General features: G+C 39.9%; 2 protein-coding genes across 3 annotated transcripts in view; both read right to left on the bottom strand.

The window, feature by feature from the left end:
- The window catches only part of LOC115145965 (cation channel sperm-associated auxiliary subunit beta), a 45,072-nt gene extending 34,052 nt beyond the window's left edge, over positions 1 to 11,020 (bottom strand). The window contains exons 1-5 of the mRNA XM_029687684.2: positions 10,848 to 11,020; positions 9,560 to 9,626; positions 2,885 to 3,024; positions 2,511 to 2,660; positions 2,321 to 2,375 (exon numbers count right to left, since the gene is read on the bottom strand). Of these exons, the coding sequence (XP_029543544.2) occupies positions 2,321 to 2,375; positions 2,511 to 2,660; positions 2,885 to 3,024; positions 9,560 to 9,626; positions 10,848 to 10,901 (466 nt within the window). The 5' untranslated portion in view covers positions 10,902 to 11,020. The remainder of the gene's footprint in view (positions 1 to 2,320; positions 2,376 to 2,510; positions 2,661 to 2,884; positions 3,025 to 9,559; positions 9,627 to 10,847) is intronic.
- Positions 11,021 to 11,725: 705 nt separating this feature from the next.
- Positions 11,726 to 18,202, bottom strand: LOC135561885 (eukaryotic translation initiation factor 2 subunit 1-like). Of its 2 annotated transcripts, none has more exons than XM_065004143.1 (3): positions 17,455 to 18,202; positions 13,012 to 13,155; positions 11,726 to 12,775 (listed from the first exon to the last, which is right to left on the bottom strand). In XM_065004143.1, the coding sequence occupies exons 1-3, from the start codon at positions 17,464 to 17,466 to the stop codon at positions 12,650 to 12,652; spliced, it is 282 nt and encodes a 93-aa protein (XP_064860215.1). In that variant the 5' UTR covers positions 17,467 to 18,202; the 3' UTR covers positions 11,726 to 12,649. The 2 variants fall into 2 exon arrangements, with proteins under 2 accessions (XP_064860215.1, XP_064860216.1); XM_065004144.1 differs by lacking the exon at positions 17,455 to 18,202 and adding an exon at positions 16,106 to 16,340.
- Positions 18,203 to 19,421: the final 1,219 nt, after the last annotated feature.

The following is a 19,421-nucleotide window of genomic DNA, read 5'->3' as shown; positions in this document are numbered from 1 at the left end:
AGGATCTCAGCGATCACTGCCTCATTGCCTGTGTCCGTAATGGGTCCGCGGTCAAACGACCATCCCTCATCACTGTCAAACTCTCTCTAAAACAGATAATGACCTCATCTCGTCAGTAGAGAATGCCTGGTTGTTATTTAAAGTGCTTTCCTCACCATCTTAAATAAGCATGCCCTTTCAAAAAATGTTGAACTAAGAACAGATATAGCCCTTGGTTCACCCCAGACTTGACTGCCCTTGACCAGCACAAAAGCATCCTGTGGCGTACTGCATTAGCATTGAATAGCCCCCGCGATATGCAAGGGAAGTCAGAAACCAATATACACATATATACACAACCAATATAAGATTAGCTTTTTCAAACAGAAATTTGCATCCTGTAGCACTAATTACACATTTCTTGGGACACTGTAAAGGCCATGGAGCATAAGAGCACCTGCTCCCAGCTGCCCACTGCACTGAGGCTAGGAAACACTGTCACCACCGATAAATCTACGATCATCGATAATTTTGACAAGCATTTTTCTACGGCTGGCCATGCTTTCCACCTGGCTACCCCTACCACGGCCAACAGCTATGCACCACCCGCAGCAACTTGCTCAAGCCCCCCCCCCCCCCACTTCTCTTTCACTCAAATCCAGACAGCTGATGTTCTGAAAGAGCTGCAAAATCTGGAACCCTACAAATCAGCTGGGCTAAAATTATCCGCCGAAAGTTTTTCAACCCCTATTCCTAGCCTGTTCAACCTCTTTCTTATCGTCTGAGATCCCCAAAGATTGGAAAGCAACTGCGGTCATCCCCCTCTTCAAAGGGGGAGACACTCTACAAATACAAATGGACAACTACAAATATGGACAACTACAAATACCTAGGTGTCTGGCTAGACTGTAAACTCTCCTTCCAGACTCACATTAAGCATCTCCAATCCAGAGTTAAATCTAGAATTGGCTTCCTATTTCGCAACAAAGCCACCTTCACTCATGCTGCCAAACATACCCTTGTAAAACTGACTATACTACAGATCCTTGACTTCGGCGATGTCATTTACAAAATAGTCTCCAACTCTCTACTCAGCAAATTGTATGTAGTCTATCACAGTGCCAATCATTTTGTTACCAAAGCCCCATATAGTACCCACCACTGCGACCTGTATGCTCTTGTTGGCTGGCCCTCGCCACATATACGTCGCCAAACCCACTGGCTCCAGGTCTTTGCTAGGTAAAGCCCCGCCTTATCTCAGCTCACTGGTCACCATAGAAACACCCAACCATAGCACACGCTCCAGCAGGTTTATTTCACTGGTCATCACCAAAGCCAACACCTGCTTTGGCCACCTTTCCTTCTAGTTTTCTGCTGCCAATGACTGGAACGAATTGCAAAAATCACTGGAGCTGGAGACTTATATCTCCCTTTCTAACTTTAAGAATCAGCTGTCAGAGCAGCTCACTGTACCTGTACACAGCCCATCTGTAAATAGCAAACCCAACTACCTCATCCCCATATTGTTTTTTTTTTGTTGCTCTTTTGCACCCCAGTATCTCTACTTGCACGTCTATCACTCCAGTGTTAATGCTAAATTGTAATTATTTCGACTCTACGGCCTATTTATTGCCTTCCCTCCCTAATCTTACTACATTTGCACACAATGGTACATAGATTTTTATATTGTGTTACAGACTGAATGTTTGTTTAACTTGTGTGTAACTCTGTGTTGTTGTTTTTGTCGCACTGATTTGCTTTATCTTGGCCAGGTCGCAGTTGTAAATGTTCTCAACTGGTCTGCCTGTTAAATAAAGGTGATCTTTTTTTTTTTTTTTTTTAAGATCAGAGGATGTGATCCTGATTCGGTAACAGTCATAGCTATCCTCCAATCAAAGGTTATGCAAATATTGGAACTCGTTTTTTTAAAGCACATTTTGGAACTCTTTCACTTTGTGTCTGGTTGCCAAGCAACAGTTTGTTGTTGTCCAGATGAAAACCAGTCTGTAAAAAGTTGCTAGCTCACTTCTAAATTCTAAAACTAAATACATACTGCAATTACAATCACAAAATGTCTTAGCTTTCCGCTAGAAAAGTACAAAAGCTAAATGTTTATTTTTTGTACTTTGTTGTAATTGTAATTCTATTTGAGGCTCCACATGTTGTCATGGAAAATATATATTACAATATGTTATTTCCAACAACCAATGAGCAACTCCGCTGGAAATCCAGCTGCATATTGACCGTTGAGATTCTCTTAGGCAAATGACAGGAATGGAATGTTAGCTAAAGACTGGTTCCCAGACTAATAGATCGGCTCATTAATGAGAAATAATGACACCTGTGTTGATAGTTATGTTGTATCTGGGGACGTTCACTCTCCAGGTGGATGCATTCTAACAAGCAAAGGGAAAGCACAGATAACACATAAGAGAAACAGATAGAAGTAGAAAGTCATTGAATTCAAGTAATTACTGAGACAATTTATTTTGTTGTATGTACCATTTAATCCTAATCTTAGCCCATCTCACCATAATTAATTTAAAGGAGAAGGTGGCTGAGTTAGTGCTGTTATAGATGGCCATGGTGGGCAGGAGACCAGATGATGTGTAGAGCTTCAGTTGGTTCTGGTACTGTCTAGCTGAGCCGCCTGGTTTCTTCCGTAGCATGCAATCCACCACCTGGAATGAATGAGATGGACAAATTACAATGGTTTGTTTTTCCCCTCTGAAAAGTTACTTTGTACGTTTTCCATTGAACATGGCTTTTAAATCTAGAATGAGGCTTTATCTGGGTCACGGAAACTGGCCCTAAAAGTATTCATCATAATTCTGGGACACAGCATTTGTTCCAGGCAACACAAGGGGGCGCCAGATGTTTGATAAGAGCTGCAGGAGCAACATACCAGATTGTCCAGGCCGAGGTACAGTCGAACCCTTTTGCTATCCATATTTCCTGACACACACTGAAATAGTTTCTGTTGCTCTGGGTCATCTGGTTCATCTGTGTCATCTGTGTCATTTGGTTCATCTGTGTCATCTGGGTCTAAGTGCATCAACGTCATGTAAAGAATAAATCAAAAGAAGTCTGCCAGCTAGAAAAACAGTAATCTGTTCACATCCAATGCAAATAACAGCCCTATGCATCATCAAAATTGGTGGAATTAAATGGTGCCTATCTTTTCCATTCATTTGGGATTGATGCATATGTACACGCCACTACATATTTATTTGGACAGTGAAGCTAAAACGTTTCATTTGTCTCTACAGTCCAGCATTTTGGATTTAATTTAAATCATATGAGGCGCCAATACCTTTTATTTTAGGTCATTTTCATACATATCTTTTACTGTTTAGAAATGACTACATCAAGCCTGTTACGCTACAAACTTGTTGGATGCATTTGCAGTTTGTTTTGGTTGTCTTTCAGATTATGTTGTGACCAATAGAAATGAATGGTAAACAATGTACTGTGCCTTTTATTGTAAATAAGAAAATAATATGTTTCTGAATACTTCTACATTAATGTGGATGCTATCTTGATTATGGATTACCATGAATGAATGATGAATAATGATGAATGATTAAGTCCTGTGGTCAGATTCTGTGTGCAGAAAGATTATCCAAGACATGCTAACGGTCAGGGGTGGGCAAACTTTTTGACTCGCGGGCCACAATGGGTTCTAAAATTTGACAGAGGGGCCGGGCCAGGAGCATTTGGAGGGAGTGTTTGGGCCGGATATACTAAAGCATTAAATGTAGTGTGTGCAAACCTCATAGCACAGTAAGAACACTACAACCCAATTTATTAACTGTCTTTCGAATGTGAAAAATAGTCCTTATCAGTTAATAAATTTGTCTCGAGGAATATGCAAGATATGGCATTTACATACTATTTCGCAGATACTGGGAGGAGGAAATGTAAATAGATTAAAATAACATACGCACTGTGATTTATCAAGATTGCGTCTGTTTTTAATAAGTTTCAATCGAAGGTGCAAAGTTAAAGAAATCAACATTTATTGAAAAATTGAATCACTTTCAACATTCAAAACATATTATAACACAACGAAATACTCAAGCTCAATAATATCTACTTGTGTTAAACTCCGCAAAATCATGGATGGATTGTCCTGACCGTGCGCTCTACAAACTCGCCACGGACGCCCTCGCCTTCACGCGCAAACAGTACACGTGTATCGTTGCCAAGCACACAGACATAGGCTGTATTAAATATCCTACCTGCAGCTGAAAATTTAAATTTAAATTAAGAGCGATGTGCGGCGTGTTAATTAAGCTACTGTACCGCTGCTGTGCGTAAATGCGCATTGCTCTTAATTAAAAGACGCACTTCCAAACTTTCCATATGCATTTTATCATAACACAGCAGAAAAACTCACCATTTCAGTGGGAACAGTGTTGTTGGTCTCCCTTTTTTGCCAGTGCATCAAAGTCTGGAGTTAGTTTTGTTGTGGCAATTCTCAGGACAGATCTGAGGTGTTGGTCAGTTAACTTGGATCTGTGATGGGCTTTGTTGATTTTCATGACGCTAAACGTCTGCTCACACACGTAGGTCGAGCCAAACAACACCAGCATCTTCTGCGCCGTCCTCCGGAGGTTTGGAAACGCGGTCTCGTTAAGTGAAGCGTAAAAGTCATTCAGTTTAAGAGACTTGAACTTCTCCTTTGAGACGGAGTCAGACTGAAGATCGATCAGTTCCAATTGCAGCTCCTGCGGTGCTGATTCGGGGTCTTGTGACAGGGGACAGGACACCAGTTGAAGTGACTTGTCAATTTTTCAAAATCACAGAACCGACGGCAAAATTCTCTGTGCAGATCGTCCAGTGATTTGCAGTATTTCTTCGCATTTCGGGCGGCCTCTTTCTGCACGGCTAGTGTGGGGAAATGTGCGAAAGATTTGTTTGACATTTGCCTGGAGAATAAAACCAGCTTGGATTTGAAGGCTCTCACATTTGTGTACATGTCGTGCGCAAACTGATCTTTCCCCTGTAGCTTCACGTTCAGCTCATTCATGTGTGAAAATATGTCCACAGCAAACGCAAAGTCACAAAGCCAGTTTGTGTCGCTCAGCTCGGGGAATTCTTCGGATTTCCCCATTAAATTAACAAATGAGCGAATCTCGTCTTTGAGCTCCCAGACTCGTTGAAACACTTTCCCCAAACTTAACCAGCGGACGAGAGAGTGGTAAATTAGGTCCTGGTGATCCGCATTAGTTTCTTCCAGGAACGTAATGAACTGACGATGATTAAGTCCCCTTGCTCGTATGAAGTTAACAAGTTTTACAACTGGATCCACGACGTGATTAAGCTGCAATACAGACTTACACAGAGACTCCTGATGAATGATGCAGTGAAGTAAAATAACATCCTGGTCAGGGTTTTCTTCTTTCACTTTATCCTGGATTCTTTTCAGCAGCCCGATGTTTTTTCCAGTTAAATTTGGCGATCCATCCGTGGTGACATTGGCAAGTTTACTCCAAGGTAGCTTCATTCTCTCGATGACAGCAGACACCTGTTCATATAAGTCCTCTCCTCGCGTTTTCCCTTTCAGTGATTCCATGCTCAAAAGCTCCTCCTTATCTCAAAACTGTCGTTAATCCCTCGGATAAAAATTAGGAGCTGAGCAGTGTCTTTTATGTCGTTACTTTCATCCAGTGCTAGTGAATATAACTTAAAGGACTCCGCCTTTTTGTTTAACTCGCTGACTATATCTTCGTCAATCAAACTTGGCTTTGCTCTCCGGACACAAGAGACCTGCTGTCTCTACCATGCACTCTTTCAAAAACTCGCCTTCGGAGAAAGGCTTGCTAGCCTTTGCTAATTTGAATGCCAGCAAATAACTTGCCTTGGTACTTGACTCTTGAATTGCAGTTTGTCGGTGAAAAAAGTTCTGTTGACTCTGTAAATTAGCTGCCAACCTCTGAGCAGTAGCCGCCCGTTCTTGTGTTGACTGCTTGCTAGCATAGTTTGCATGCTTCGTGGCAAAGTGACGGCTGATATTGTACTCTTTGAAAACCGCAACAGCTTCTTGGCATATCAGACATACAGCCGTTGATCGGACTTCAGTGAAGAAGTATTTTGTTGTCCACTCCTTATTAAACACTCGGCATTCGCTGTCCACTTTCCTTCTCTTTGGTCCGCTCATTTTCACAGAAGGGCTTAATGGTGACGTGAAAATTAAAGTGAAATAAAGAGAAATACGCGCCACTCCAACAACGGTCAATGTGTTTTGAGTGCGCCATCTATTGGGGAAACGTGGGCATTGCAGGGAAAGGGGAAAAAAGGAGGTTTTTACTATAATTTGGACAAGTTCGGCGGGCCGGATTAAAAAGCCTAACGGGCCGTATGTGGCCCGCGGGCCGTAGTTTGCCCATGTCTAACTTAGCAGCTAACCTCTCACCATTACCAAAAATGGGGGAGGTTAGCATTTTTGTGTGAGGGGGGTAAGATATTTATGCCTCTTTCTCACTCATCATTATTCATCATTCATTCATGATTATCCACAATAATCCGTCACCTAAAGTAGAAGGCGTAACAAGGCGCCTGAGCGTAGTCCCCACATCCGTTTTTCAGGGGAAACAGAAGTTAGGTTGAAAATACTAAACCTCTGAAAAAAGGAAACATCCTCCTTCTTTCTGCCGACCCTGCGGAGAGTGAATAACATTCCGTAATCATGACGAGGGTATGAAGTTGATTTTGAGTCCAACCCGCAAAAATACCTCCAAATGGTACCACCTCCCAAGGCCAAACACGGAAGATATACATTCTAGAGCAGTGAGAGAATGCTCTATAGCCTACTTTGTCTTTTTTTCACATGATTTTATTTGATATTTTATCAACAATACAAAACATACACACACAAAACATCATCATACAAAACATCAACTACATCACTGCCCATACCCACTAACCCTCACCCCTATCTCCAGCGCTCGTATCACTTTCTGCCACATGGCGTCAAACTGTTTCTCTCCGTCGCCCACTCACTTTACATTTTCAGATAGTAAAGCATTTGACCTTTCCATTGCGTAAACAACAGAGGTTGATTTCCAGTTTTTAAGGATACGTTTTTTTAAAGAGTTTTTAAAAATGTAACCTTTATTTAACTGGGCAAGTCAGCTGCAAATGATTGATAAGAAATGTATTGTCCAACCCATCTGGTATCTTACTGCACCCTCATATGCCATGTCTTGAAATATACAGACAGACAAATTAAAAGTAAATTTACATTGTAATACTTCTTTCCAACTCCGCCCATTACTTTTGGACTTTATAAACACTCTCAGAATGCATTAATTGTGTGCAAAGCTGTCAGAGTGAGCAAAGGACATTTGGCAACTTTGAAGAATCTCAAATATATTTTGATTTTACACTTTTTTGGTTACTACATGATTCCATGTGTCATTTCATAGTTTTGATGTCTTCACTATTATTCTACAATGTAGAAAATAGTAAAAAATAATGAAAAACCCTGGAATGAGTAGGTGTGTCCAAACTTTTGACTAGTACTGTATGTTGTGCAGAAAAAAGTAAATTATGAATTATTTTGTCTTAGTTAAGAACAAATCGGTATTACTGAAAATAAATACAAAAACATTGGGAGCCATGCCATTCTGAAGAGGTTTATTTTACCTGTAAGATTTATGGGAAGATTATTCTATTTAATTAAATCTGCTTTCATATTGTTAAGTAATGGAATAAAGTTATCTTTACAGTGCACATTTTGTTAAGTTACAGCCTTGTTCTAAAATGGATAAAATAGTTTTTTCCCCCTCATCAATCTACACACAATACCCCATAATGACAAAGCAAAAACAGGTATCGCAAATAAAAAAATGAAAATATAACATTTACATAAGTATTCAGACCCTTTACTCAGTACTTTGTTGAAGCATCGTTGGCAGCAATTACAGCCTCGGGTCTGCTTGGGTATGACGCTACAAGCTTGGCACACCTGTATTTGGAGAGTTTCTCCCATTCGTCTCTGCAGAGCCTGTCAAGCTCTGTCAGGCTGAATACTTATGTAACTGTGATACTTAAAAAATATATATATATATTTATTTTTAAATATGAGATACCTGTTTTTGCATTGTCATTATGGGGTATTGTGTGTAGATTAATGAGGAAAAAAACATCCCAACCTCCATCTTCTCCCCCCCTCCTCTTACTCATCCATTGTCTTTCATTCACACACAACATATACTCCATGCCTCCGCACACCTATTCTCTCCCACCCTCCTACACATATTCATCCTCCTCCCTCTCCCCTTCATATGCACAGACACATCCACCCATACACCCATTCACTCACACATCCATAGAACAATTGACAGTTATTGACTTACACTACCGGTCAAAAGTTTTAGAACACCTACTCAATCAAGGGCTTTTCTTTATTTTTTTTATATTGTACAATAATAGTGAAGACAACAAAACTATGAAATAACACATATGTAATCATGTAGTAACCAAAAAAGTGTTAAACAAATCAATATATATTTTATATTTGAGATTCTTCAAATAGCCACACTTTGACTTGATTACAGCTTTGCACACTCTTGGCATTCTCTCAACCAGCTTCACCTGGAATGCTTTTCCAAAAGCCTTGAAGGAGTTCCCACATATGCTGAGCACTTGTTGGCTGCTTTTCCTTCACACTGATGTGTGGAGACATTTCACTGGAGCTAATGTATAAGGAAACGCTGTGTACAATTGCAAATACTGTGCCATTTTTAGATGTACAGGGTAAAGTTGATAATTTCATAACGAGGACCGCAATCAATTTTGCGAGGCACACTGCATGGCCCGAAGCAGAAGATTACTCTGTAAAAACCTACATTTGATCAAAACCATTCAATTTTGAGATGGGGGGTGAAATCCAAAGTTGTGCCTTATTGGCTATGCCATAGCTTATTTGTAAATGATAAATATCGATTAATTACTAGCACAAACACTTAAATTGCAAAAATTACAAGTTAATTAGTGTGTGATTTCAAAACCAAAGTGTGTGTGGGGGGGCAAAAAAACAGAGGCTACATTGCCCCCCCTCCCCCTAATTTGATAGTAGTAGTGGGGTGGTAAGATGCCTAGTCTCCCCTGTGGCTCTGCACAGCTGCCTACATAGTACATACACCATAGACATACATAATTTACACACAGAAGTCAGCTCAGACAGGCCCAGCTCATGGAAAATGAATGTGTTTTTGCAACAAATCGTTCTCTAATCAAACCAAATTGTTTCAAACAAACCTATCATTGCTGTATTGTATTGGAGCACATCCCTAGGGGACCAAATACATAAAGTGCTTTCATTTCTAAAGAGTAAAACATGAAAAAAAAAGTGACATAATTTACTGTCTCCTCATATGGAACATGTGATCTCGAATCCAAAATGCTGGAGTATACTATAGAGCAAAATTCAACATTTTAGCTTCACTGTCCAAATAAATAAATACACACCATGCCTGGTAAGACATGGATTTATCCCCTCATTATACTTATTTTGGAGTAGAATGTCCTTTCAAAACTAGCTACTTTCTTTGACACAATGTGATCAGCTTACCTGATATGGTGGTTCCAAACTGCACCCTGACTAACAAAATGGTTATGATGAATATAACCTGGGTCACCTATACAAAAGATTAGGAAATTTAATTTGTGTCATTCATTATTAGTTAGCTACAGAACAAAATGCGTTTTCACAAGCCAAAATCTAGGTTTAGGACACATTGGGAGTCTGTACCTACACAGAGGGCTTCCTTTTGCCAGGTAGCAGGCTTTTTTCAAATAAAAAAATTGTAAAGCCAATAAATAAAATTGGCACCGTACAATTGTCCAGAAGAAAAAATCCCATTGCAAAATTTGCCTATTAGCTTTTTTAGCCTATTCATTGATGGATTCAACAGTCTATGTACATACATTTGACTGATCATGCTTAATTTGCATAATTTTGTGGAATTAACTTGGTGCATGTGTACACTATTTTCCTTATGTATCTTTTTTTAAAATCACAAACATACAGCATACAGATACAGAGCCATTGAGTGGAAAATATGTCAGACTGTGCAAGAGCTACTGCTGCGCTTTCAAGACAACTGGGAACTCAGAAAAATATGAGGTCATTTCATGACGTCAGTGATCTTCAGCTCGTAAAGTCAGTGCTCTTACAGGCGGGAGTTGGATGACCGTTCAAAACCTCCCCCCCCCCCAGGCAGGCTTCATCAGCGCGTCACACTTCACTTTGCAGGCTCATTTTGGAGGCTCATTTTTCAAAACATGTATTTTGAAAACATACTTAACCGTTTAAATCCTGAACGTTTTAATATATATTACGAGGCATGTCTTACATTGCTTCAAGTTAGCCTATTAGATCTCTTTCTACATTTCTAGTGAATATTTTCATCTGTCACATGAAACCGCTTGAATGTGCAGTGCCCTCTCGACAATGGTGTTTTCCCGCCAATTGCATTATGGAATGAACATTCCTGCGTAGCCTACTGCCTTGTGTGCATTACTGCCCTTATAATGCCCTTATAATCTTAATAATAGTTTATCAACTTTAAGCTACATGTTCTGATCTGTTGCATCAGACTCATTGCTTTTTAACGTTTTTGTTTTATGCAGCATAGGCCAACTGGTTGTATGCATTTGGGATCTATCTTCCCACAAATGTCCAGACTGGAATAGACAATCTTTCTCGACAAGCTGACCAATAGAATAGGTAGCCTAAACTTTTCTACTATAGTAGATTCACATAGGATAGTGATTTTGCTGTTCATTAACTTACCCATCTTGTTGGCTGAGGAAAAGTAAATGTCGACAGTTATTTTAACATGTTCAACGATATTTACCTTGATTGAAGGTCGATTAATCTCCATAGTCTGTCGCCCTACAGAGCTAGCCATTTTGCAGAGTCGTTGCTTCTGTAATTTATGTAATTTTTTTAGTCAACTAGCAAAACATTCACAACTTTTTAACATATATATTTTGCTGCACTACAGATGATTGACTAGTAAGCCTTCAGGGTTGCTACCAACTGCTAACACTGAATTCTGGGATTTGTAGTGCAGCCAAACTACAACCAGCGATATTAGCAAAAATAGAGCCAGATGTTTCCCCTGCCGTTTCTACAGGAAACTCTGGGACCGGCAGTGCCAATTTACTCATCGATGAAACATTTGATCTCAATACAATTTTCTGTTCCCCGAACTAGAATATGTTACGAACAGAGTAGATTAAGTTATGTAGACTTTACCTTTTACCAAAGTTTATAAAAAGTGCGTTGTTTAGATGCGCATTTCAGAGTAGGCGTTCCATAACGGAAAACCACAAATATATGCAAGAACGCGCCAATAGGATCTCACTATCTCGTGCTTGTCCTGCCGACTATGATTAATTTGCTTATTTTGTGAATGGGTGGAAGGTAGCCTAGCTGTTAGTGTTTGACTAGTAACCCAGCCGCAAAGGTTGATTTGCCCTTGAGCAAGGCACTTAACCTTAATTTGCTCCAGGTGTGCTGATACTGCTATGGCAGACCATATAAAGCAACACATTTCACTGTACATATCCTGTGTATGTGACAACAATAAAACATCTTATTTAAAATCTTTGATAAAGGCTAGAGTACTCACATGGACCTTTCTGAAACAGTTTCTGCTATAACTGCATCCCACATTTAATTTAAGTGCATGCTTCACTTTCAATCACTTCTAACCTGACAACACAAAGGTACTTTTTTATTTGTTTAATGTAATGTTAAGAATGTAGTCCTGTCAAAATAGAAATACATCCAGAATGCACCCTAAGTTATAAAGATCTGTGTGAGTTGGTTAGGTGAGCATTATACTCTCCCTTCCGACATTTCACTTGAACCATATTGAGCTGGAAAACGACAAGAAAGCTATCGTCCTTTCATGGAGTTGGGGAGAAAGTCAAGGCCACTTTCAAAAGTGCTCATTCCTAAAATATGTCCTTGCTATATATAAAACACTCATCTTATTATATTCTCAGAATCTATCAAAACCCCTACTCACTCTAGCCTGGTCCTATACTGTATGTGTCACAAAGAGTTGGTTAAAGAACATTCAGCACGGGACCAGGCTACCACCAACCCAAGCCTTGTCCCATTTTGTATTATATGTGCTGTAGCCACACAGAGAGAAGTTGGCTACAGCACAAATAGGCTAATCCTACCCCAACCCACCCGTTCTGATGCAATTCAAACAGCTAGGGTTCAGTGATCATTTTCAGTTGTTATTGTGTCCATTGGTATAATCACAGAGGCCTTTCCCAGCCCTGTGTTTGGCAGTATGACAGTCAGTGCCTGTAGCCATCTCTCTATCCGTCTCCCTGAGAGGGTCCCTGCTACTGATCCAAAGGGTTCAGTTGGAGAGACGTTCTAGAATGCTTGATTTGACACGAAGTTCGTCATCTCATCAGACAGGGCCTGTATTCATGAAATATCTCAAAATAGGAGTTCTGATCTAGGATAAGTTTCGCCTTTTAGATCATTATGCATAAGATTACATATGGGGTGGGGTGGTCTGAACCTAGACCAGCACTCCTACTCAGATGCTTTATGAATACATGCTCTGGACTGCATATGTATAATTGGTCTCGTCGTCATATCCAATCCCTCAGTTCTTCATCTAGTTTAGTCCTCTGCCTTGGCCTCCATCTCTCCATCTTCGTCATCTCCGTCCACCTCAGCGTTCTCTCTCTCCAGTTGCTCCAGCTGACGGGCCAGCTCTGTCTCATCTATGTCTGTCACAACCTTCGCCTGGAGGGGAGGAAAACATAAGACATTAACACATGGACATTGAAGGTGCAATGTCCTGAACATTGTTGCTGTTTATAATACTGTTTTAATGCAAGATTTTTAAATATTTTTTTATTTACATGAAACTTCTAACCACCCCACCTTGGACTTTCCATTGTCCCCCTCTTTCTATAGTGTATTAAAATACAGCAAACATGATTTTATGTAACTTATGACAATAAGGTAATTGTACTGACCTCCATCTGGATGTTAAACACGCCTCGCTTCTCCTCAATCTTCTCTTTGATGGCAGCCATGGCCTGGTTGAGGACAGAGAGACCTTCTGTGCGCTCCAGTGTGGTGGTGGTCATGACGTAGCGCGGCGGCGCTATCAGATTAATCTGTCAGGGACCCAAAATGTTGTGATTACATACAGCCTTTTCCCTGACACAGATCTTGGACTAAAAGTCACTTTCAGTGGATGCTTTTGTCTTTTTTAATATATATTTTTAATGTGTATACAGTACCAGTCAAGAGTTTGGACACACCTACTCATTTCAAGGGTTTTTCTTTATTCTTTATTGTAGAATAATAGTGAAGACATCACACTATGAAATAACCAATGTGGAATCATCTAACCAAAAAATATATTTTTTTATATTTGAGACTCTTCAAAGTAGCCATCCTTTGCCTTGATGACAGCTTTGCACACCATTGACACTCTCTCAACCAGCTTCATGAGGTAGTCACCTGGAATGCATTTCAGTTAACAGGTGTGTCTTGTTAAAAGTTAATTTGTGGAATTTCTTTCCTTAATGTGTTGTGACAAAGTAGGGGTGGAAGACAGCCATATTATGGCATGAACAGCTCAAATAGGCAAAGTTAAACGACAGTCCATCATTACTTTAAGACATGAAGTTCAGTCAATATGGAACATTTCAAGAACGTTGAAAAAGTTTCTTTAAGTGCAGTCGCAAAAATCATCAAGCGCTATGATGAAACTGGCTCTCATGAGGACCGCCACAGGAAAGTAAGTTCCAGAGTTACCTCTGCTGCAGAGGATACGTTTATTAGAGTTTCCAGCCTCAGGAATTGAAAGCCCAAATAAATGCTTCAGAGTTCAAGTAACAGACACATCTCAACATTCAACTGTTCAGAGGAGACTGTGAATCAGGCCTTCATGGTCGAATTGCTGCAAAGAATCCACTACTAAAGGACATCAATAAGAACAAGAGACTTGTTTGGGCCAAGAAACACAAGCAATGGACATTAGACTGGTGGAAATCTGTGCTTTGGTCTAATGAGTCCAAATTCAAGATTTTTGGTTCCAACCGCAGTGTCTTTGTAAGACGCAGAGTAGGTGAACGGATGATCTCCACATGTGTGGATTCCACCGTGAAGCATGGAGGAGTACAGGTTCTGAATACTTATGTAAATGTGATATTTTTTTAATATATTTTTTTAAATACACATTTGCTAAAATGTCTAAAAACCTGTTGTTGCTTTTCCATTTTTGGGTATTGTGTGTAGATACATGAGGGGGGAAAAACAATTTAATCCATTTTAGAATAAGGCTGTAAAGTATCAAAATTTGGAAAAAGTCAAGGGCTCTGAATACTGCAAAATGACCACTGCAAAACGATCAGTTTCTCTGGCTTTACTATTTATGGGTATGTGTTTGGGTAAAATTAACATTTTTGTTTTATTCTATAAATTACTGACAACATTCCTCCCAATTTCCAAATAAAAATATTGTCAACTAGAGCATTTCTTTTCAGAAAATGACAACTGAAAACCTCTGGAATGTGATCAACAGGAATATGGATAGTCACAAGCCATCAAACAAAGCTGAGCTGCTTGAATTTTTGCGCCAGGAGGGGCATAATGTCACCCAACATCAATGTGAAAGACTGGTGGAGAGCAAGCCAAGACGCATGAAAGCTGTGATTGAAAATCAGGGTTATTCCACCAAATATTTATTTCTGAACTCTTCCTAAATTAAAACATTTGTATTGAGTTGTTTAAAAATGAATATTAACTTATATTCTTTGCATTATTCGAGGTCTGACAACACTGCATATTGTTTGTTATTTTGACCAGTTGCCATAGACCTATAAATAGTAAAACCAGAGAAACTGATCATTGCAGTGGTCTCTTCATTTTTGTCCTGAGCTGTATGTATGTATGAACAGTTGAAGTCGGAAGTTTACATACACTTAGGTTGGATTCATTAAAACTCATTTTTCAACCACTCCACAAATTTCTTGTTGAACTATCATTTTGGCAAGTCGGTTAGGACATCTACTTTGTGCATGACAAGTAATTTTCCCATCAATTGTTTACAGACAGATTATTTCACTGTATCGCAATTCCAGTGGGTCAGAAGTTTACATAATGACCATTATATTTGGAGGAAAAAGGGGGAGGCTTGCAAGCCGAAAAACACCATCCCAACCATGAAGCACGGGGTGGCAGCATCATGTTGTGGGGGTGCTTTGCTGCAGGAGGGACTGGTGCACTTCACAAAATAGATGGCATCATGAGGCAGGAAAATTATGTGGATATATTGAAGCAACATCTCAAGACAAGTTAAAGCTTGGTCACAAATGGGTCTTCCAAATGGACAATGACCCCAAGCATACTTTCAAAGTTGTGGCAAAATGGCTTAAGGACAACAAAGTCAAGGTATTGGATGTGCCATCACAAAGCCCTGACCTCAATCCTATAGAAAATTTGTGGGCAAAACTGAAAAAGCATGTGCGAGCAAGGAGGCCTACAAAACCTGAAGCAGTTCCACCAGCTCTGCCAGGAGGAATGGGCCAAAATTCACCCAACTTATTGTGGGAAGCTTATGGAAGGCTTTCCAAAATGTTAGACCCAACAATTTAAAGGCAATGCTACCAAATATTAATTGAGTGCTTATAAAAACTTCTGACCCACTGGGAATGTGATGAAATAAATAAAAGCTGAAATAAATCACTCTACCATTATTCTGACATTTCACATTCTTAAAATAAAGTGGTCATCCTAACTGGCCCAAGAAAGGGAATTTTTACTAGGATTAGAAATATCCTTGTTTTCCATGAAAACATACATGAAATTAGTTGAAAAATGAATAGGAAATATAGTCAAGACGTTGACAAGGTATTAAATAATGATTTTTAATTGAAAAAATAATGTCCTTCAAACTTTGCTTTCGTCAAAGAATCCTCCATTTGCAGCAATTACAGCCTTGCAGACCTTTGGCATTCTAGTTGTCAATTTGTTGCGGTTATCTGAAGAGATTTCACCCCGTGCTTCCTGAAGCACCTCCCACAAGTTGGATTGGCTTGATGGGCACTTGTTACATACCATACGGTCAGGCTGCTCCCACAACAGCTCAATAGGGTTGAGATCCGGTGACTGTGCTGGTCACTCCATTAGACAGAATACCAGCTGACTGCTTCTTCCCCCAAATAGTTTTTGCATAGTTTGGAGCTGTGCTTTGGGTCATTGTCCTGTTGTAGGAGGAAATTGGTTCTAATTAAGCACCGTCCACAGGGTATGGCAAGGCGTTGCAAAATGGAGTGATAGCCTTCCTTCTTCAAGATTATTTTTACCCTGAACAAATCTCCCACTTTACCACCACCAAAGCACCCCCAGACCATCACATTGCCTCCACCATGCTTGACAGATGGCGTTAAGCACTCCTCCAGCATCTTTTCATTTTTTTCTGCGTCTCATGAATGTTCTTCTTTGTGATCCGAACACCTCAAACTTAGATTAGTCTGTCCATAACACTTTTTCCAATCTTCCTCTGTTCAGTGTCTGTAATTTTGCCCATCTTAATATTTTCTTTTTACTGGCCAGTCTGAGATATGGCCTTTTCTTTGCAACTCTGCCTAGAAGGCCAGCATCCCGGAGTTGCCTCTTCACTGTTGACGTTGAAACTGGTGTTTTGCGGGTACTATTTATTGAAGCTGCCAGTTGAGGACTTGTGAGGCTTCTGTTTCTCAAACTAGGACACTAATGTACTTGCCCTCTTGCTCAGTTGTGCCTCCCACTCCTCTTTCCATTCTGGCTAGGGCCAGTTTGTGCTGTTCTGTGAAGGGAGTAGCACACAGCGTTGTACAAGATCTTCAGTTTCTTGGCAATTTCTCGCATGGAATAGTCTTCATTGCTCAGAACAAGAATAGATGGACGGGTTTCAGAAGAAAGTTATTTGTTTCTGGCCAGTTTGAGCCTGTAATCAAACCCACAAATGCTGATGCTCCAGATACTCAACTAGTCTAAAGAAGGCCAGTTTTATTGCTTCTTTAAATCAGTTTTCAGCTATGCTAACATAATTGCAAAAGGGTTTTCTAATGATCAATTAGCCTTGGGCCTCTGTACGCCTATGTAGATATTCCATAAAACATCTGCCATTTTCAGCTACAATAGTAATTTTACAACATTAACAATGTCTACACTGTATTTCCGATCAATTTGATATTATTTAAATGGACAAAACCTGATTTTCTTTAAAAAACAAGGACATTTCTAAGTGACCCCAAACTTTTGAATGGTAGTGTATATAAAACCATTTAAGGAAATAAATTATTGGGGGGAAAAAAAGGGTTCCCTGCTGAAAAAGTCTGAATACCAATGGTCTAGGATTATACTGTTTAATCTGGGTCCGTAAAAAAAACGGACTATTGAGGGGTGTTTGTTGTTTTATTTACCTTGATTGGCATGGCGTCTGTGGAGCAGCCCAGCCCCGCCCTCAACGCTTCTTTGACAGCATCAATCCCCTCATACCCGTTAACAGGCCACCTCAATGTCTGAGGGAGACATGGGAGTTGGCTTAAGTGGGTTCCCAAAAATATTATTCTAACACACAGTGGCAGTTCTAGCTTGTATGGCTCCCTGGGCGAACCCCCCTTCAGACATTTGGAACAACACAAATAATCATAACATTTTAAACTATATAAATATACAAAAGTAAGACTAATAAATATCAAAAAGTAATAACAAAGACAAATAGAAACAAAGTGTATATAAATACAAAGAAAAAAATTATTGAATTATTACACTATTACTAACAAAAAAAACACAAATAAAACTAAATTGCACAAATCCTATATTACACACACACACAAATAGAATAACACACTTATAAAGAAGAGAACCTGCTTATTACACGTCAAACAAGAAACACAAACTAAATTGCACAACTAATTGCATTAGTACTGTAAAAAGTTAGAGGTGTGCTATTTGACAGATTCCCCCGCTCCCCCTACCTCGGGCTTCCAGTGGGGAGACCTGAGGTCAACCTACCCCCGCTCCCCTCCTCATCTCGTACTTCTGAGTTGGAGACCTTCCCAGGCAGTAGCATGCCTAGCTCATAAACTAGAATCAGGGCGCCCACTCCGACAAGGTTAATTGACCCACAGTCCCACACGGTGACATGATATCATTGATGTGATATGATGCGCCCCTTAAAAGATTTAGATGCACTATTGTAAAGTGGCTGTTCCACTGGATGTCTTAAGGTGAACGCACCAATTTGTAAGTCGCTCTGGATAAGAGCGTCTGCTAAATGACTTAAATGTAAATGTAATGTGCAAATGAGCGATAGATAACCCATCGCACAAATGTCACCATTCCAAATTATTATTATTATTATTTTAAAAATGGTGTGGGCGCCCCGTGCCGTGTCAGCCTGGGCTGCCCATGTCGCCTCTCCCTAAATCCGCCACTGCTAACACAGTATAATGCTATATCAAGATTCACCAAGACACTGCTGTGTATATGATGTACATGTACCCAGGTAAGTGTTAGGTGTACATACCTGCCCTGATTTTGACAGCTTGTGGGGTCAGTCTTCTGTTGATGTTGTAAAGTCAGTGCTCTTACAGGCGGGAGTTGGATGACCGTTCAAAACCTCCCCCAGGCAGGCTTCATCAGCGCGTCACACTTCACTTTGCAGGCTCATTTTGGAGGCTCATTTTTCAAAACATGTATTTTGAAAACATACTTAACCGTTTAAATCCTGAACGTTTTAATATATATTACGAGGCATGTCTTACATTGCTTCAAGTTAGCCTATTAGATCTCTTTCTACATTTCTAGTGAATATTTTCATCTGTCACATGAAACCGCTTGAATGTGCAGTGCCCTCTCGACAATGGTGTTTTCCCGCCAATTGCATTATGGAATGAACATTCCTGCGTAGCCTACTGCCTTGTGTGCATTACTGCCCTTATAATGCCCTTATAATCTTAATAATAGTTTATCAACTTTAAGCTACATGTTCTGATCTGTTGCATCAGACTCATTGCTTTTTAACGTTTTTGTTTTATGCAGCATAGGCCTACTGGTTGTATGCATTTGGGATCTATCTTCCCACAAATGTCCAGACTGAATAGACAATCTTTCTCGACAAGCTGACCAATAGAATAGGTAGCCTAAACTTTTCTACTATAGTAGATTCACATAGGATAGTGATTTTGCTGTTCATTAACTTACCCATCTTGTTGGCTGAGGAAAAGTAAATGTCGACAGTTATTTTAACATGTTCAACGATATTTACCTTGATTGAAGGTCGATTAATCTCCATAGTCTGTCGCCCTACAGAGCTAGCCATTTTGCAGAGTCGTTGCTTCTGTAATTTATGTAATTTTTTTAGTCAACTAGCAAAACATTCACA

The sequence above is a fragment of the Oncorhynchus nerka genome, linkage group LG18 (genome assembly GCF_034236695.1).
Source record: "Oncorhynchus nerka isolate Pitt River linkage group LG18, Oner_Uvic_2.0, whole genome shotgun sequence".
Taxonomy (NCBI): domain Eukaryota; kingdom Metazoa; phylum Chordata; class Actinopteri; order Salmoniformes; family Salmonidae; genus Oncorhynchus; species Oncorhynchus nerka.
The sequence above is the reverse complement of the archived record's forward strand: the minus strand, read 5'-3'. Positions and strand labels throughout refer to the sequence as shown.

What these genes read in the sequence shown, in the direction of transcription:
- LOC135561885 (XM_065004143.1), bottom strand. An exon ending in TGTTTAACATCCAGATGGAG is followed by an intron (nt 12,776 to 13,011) that starts GTCAGTACAATT and finishes CCTCCCCTCCAG; the next exon opens with GCGAAGGTTGTGACAGACAT.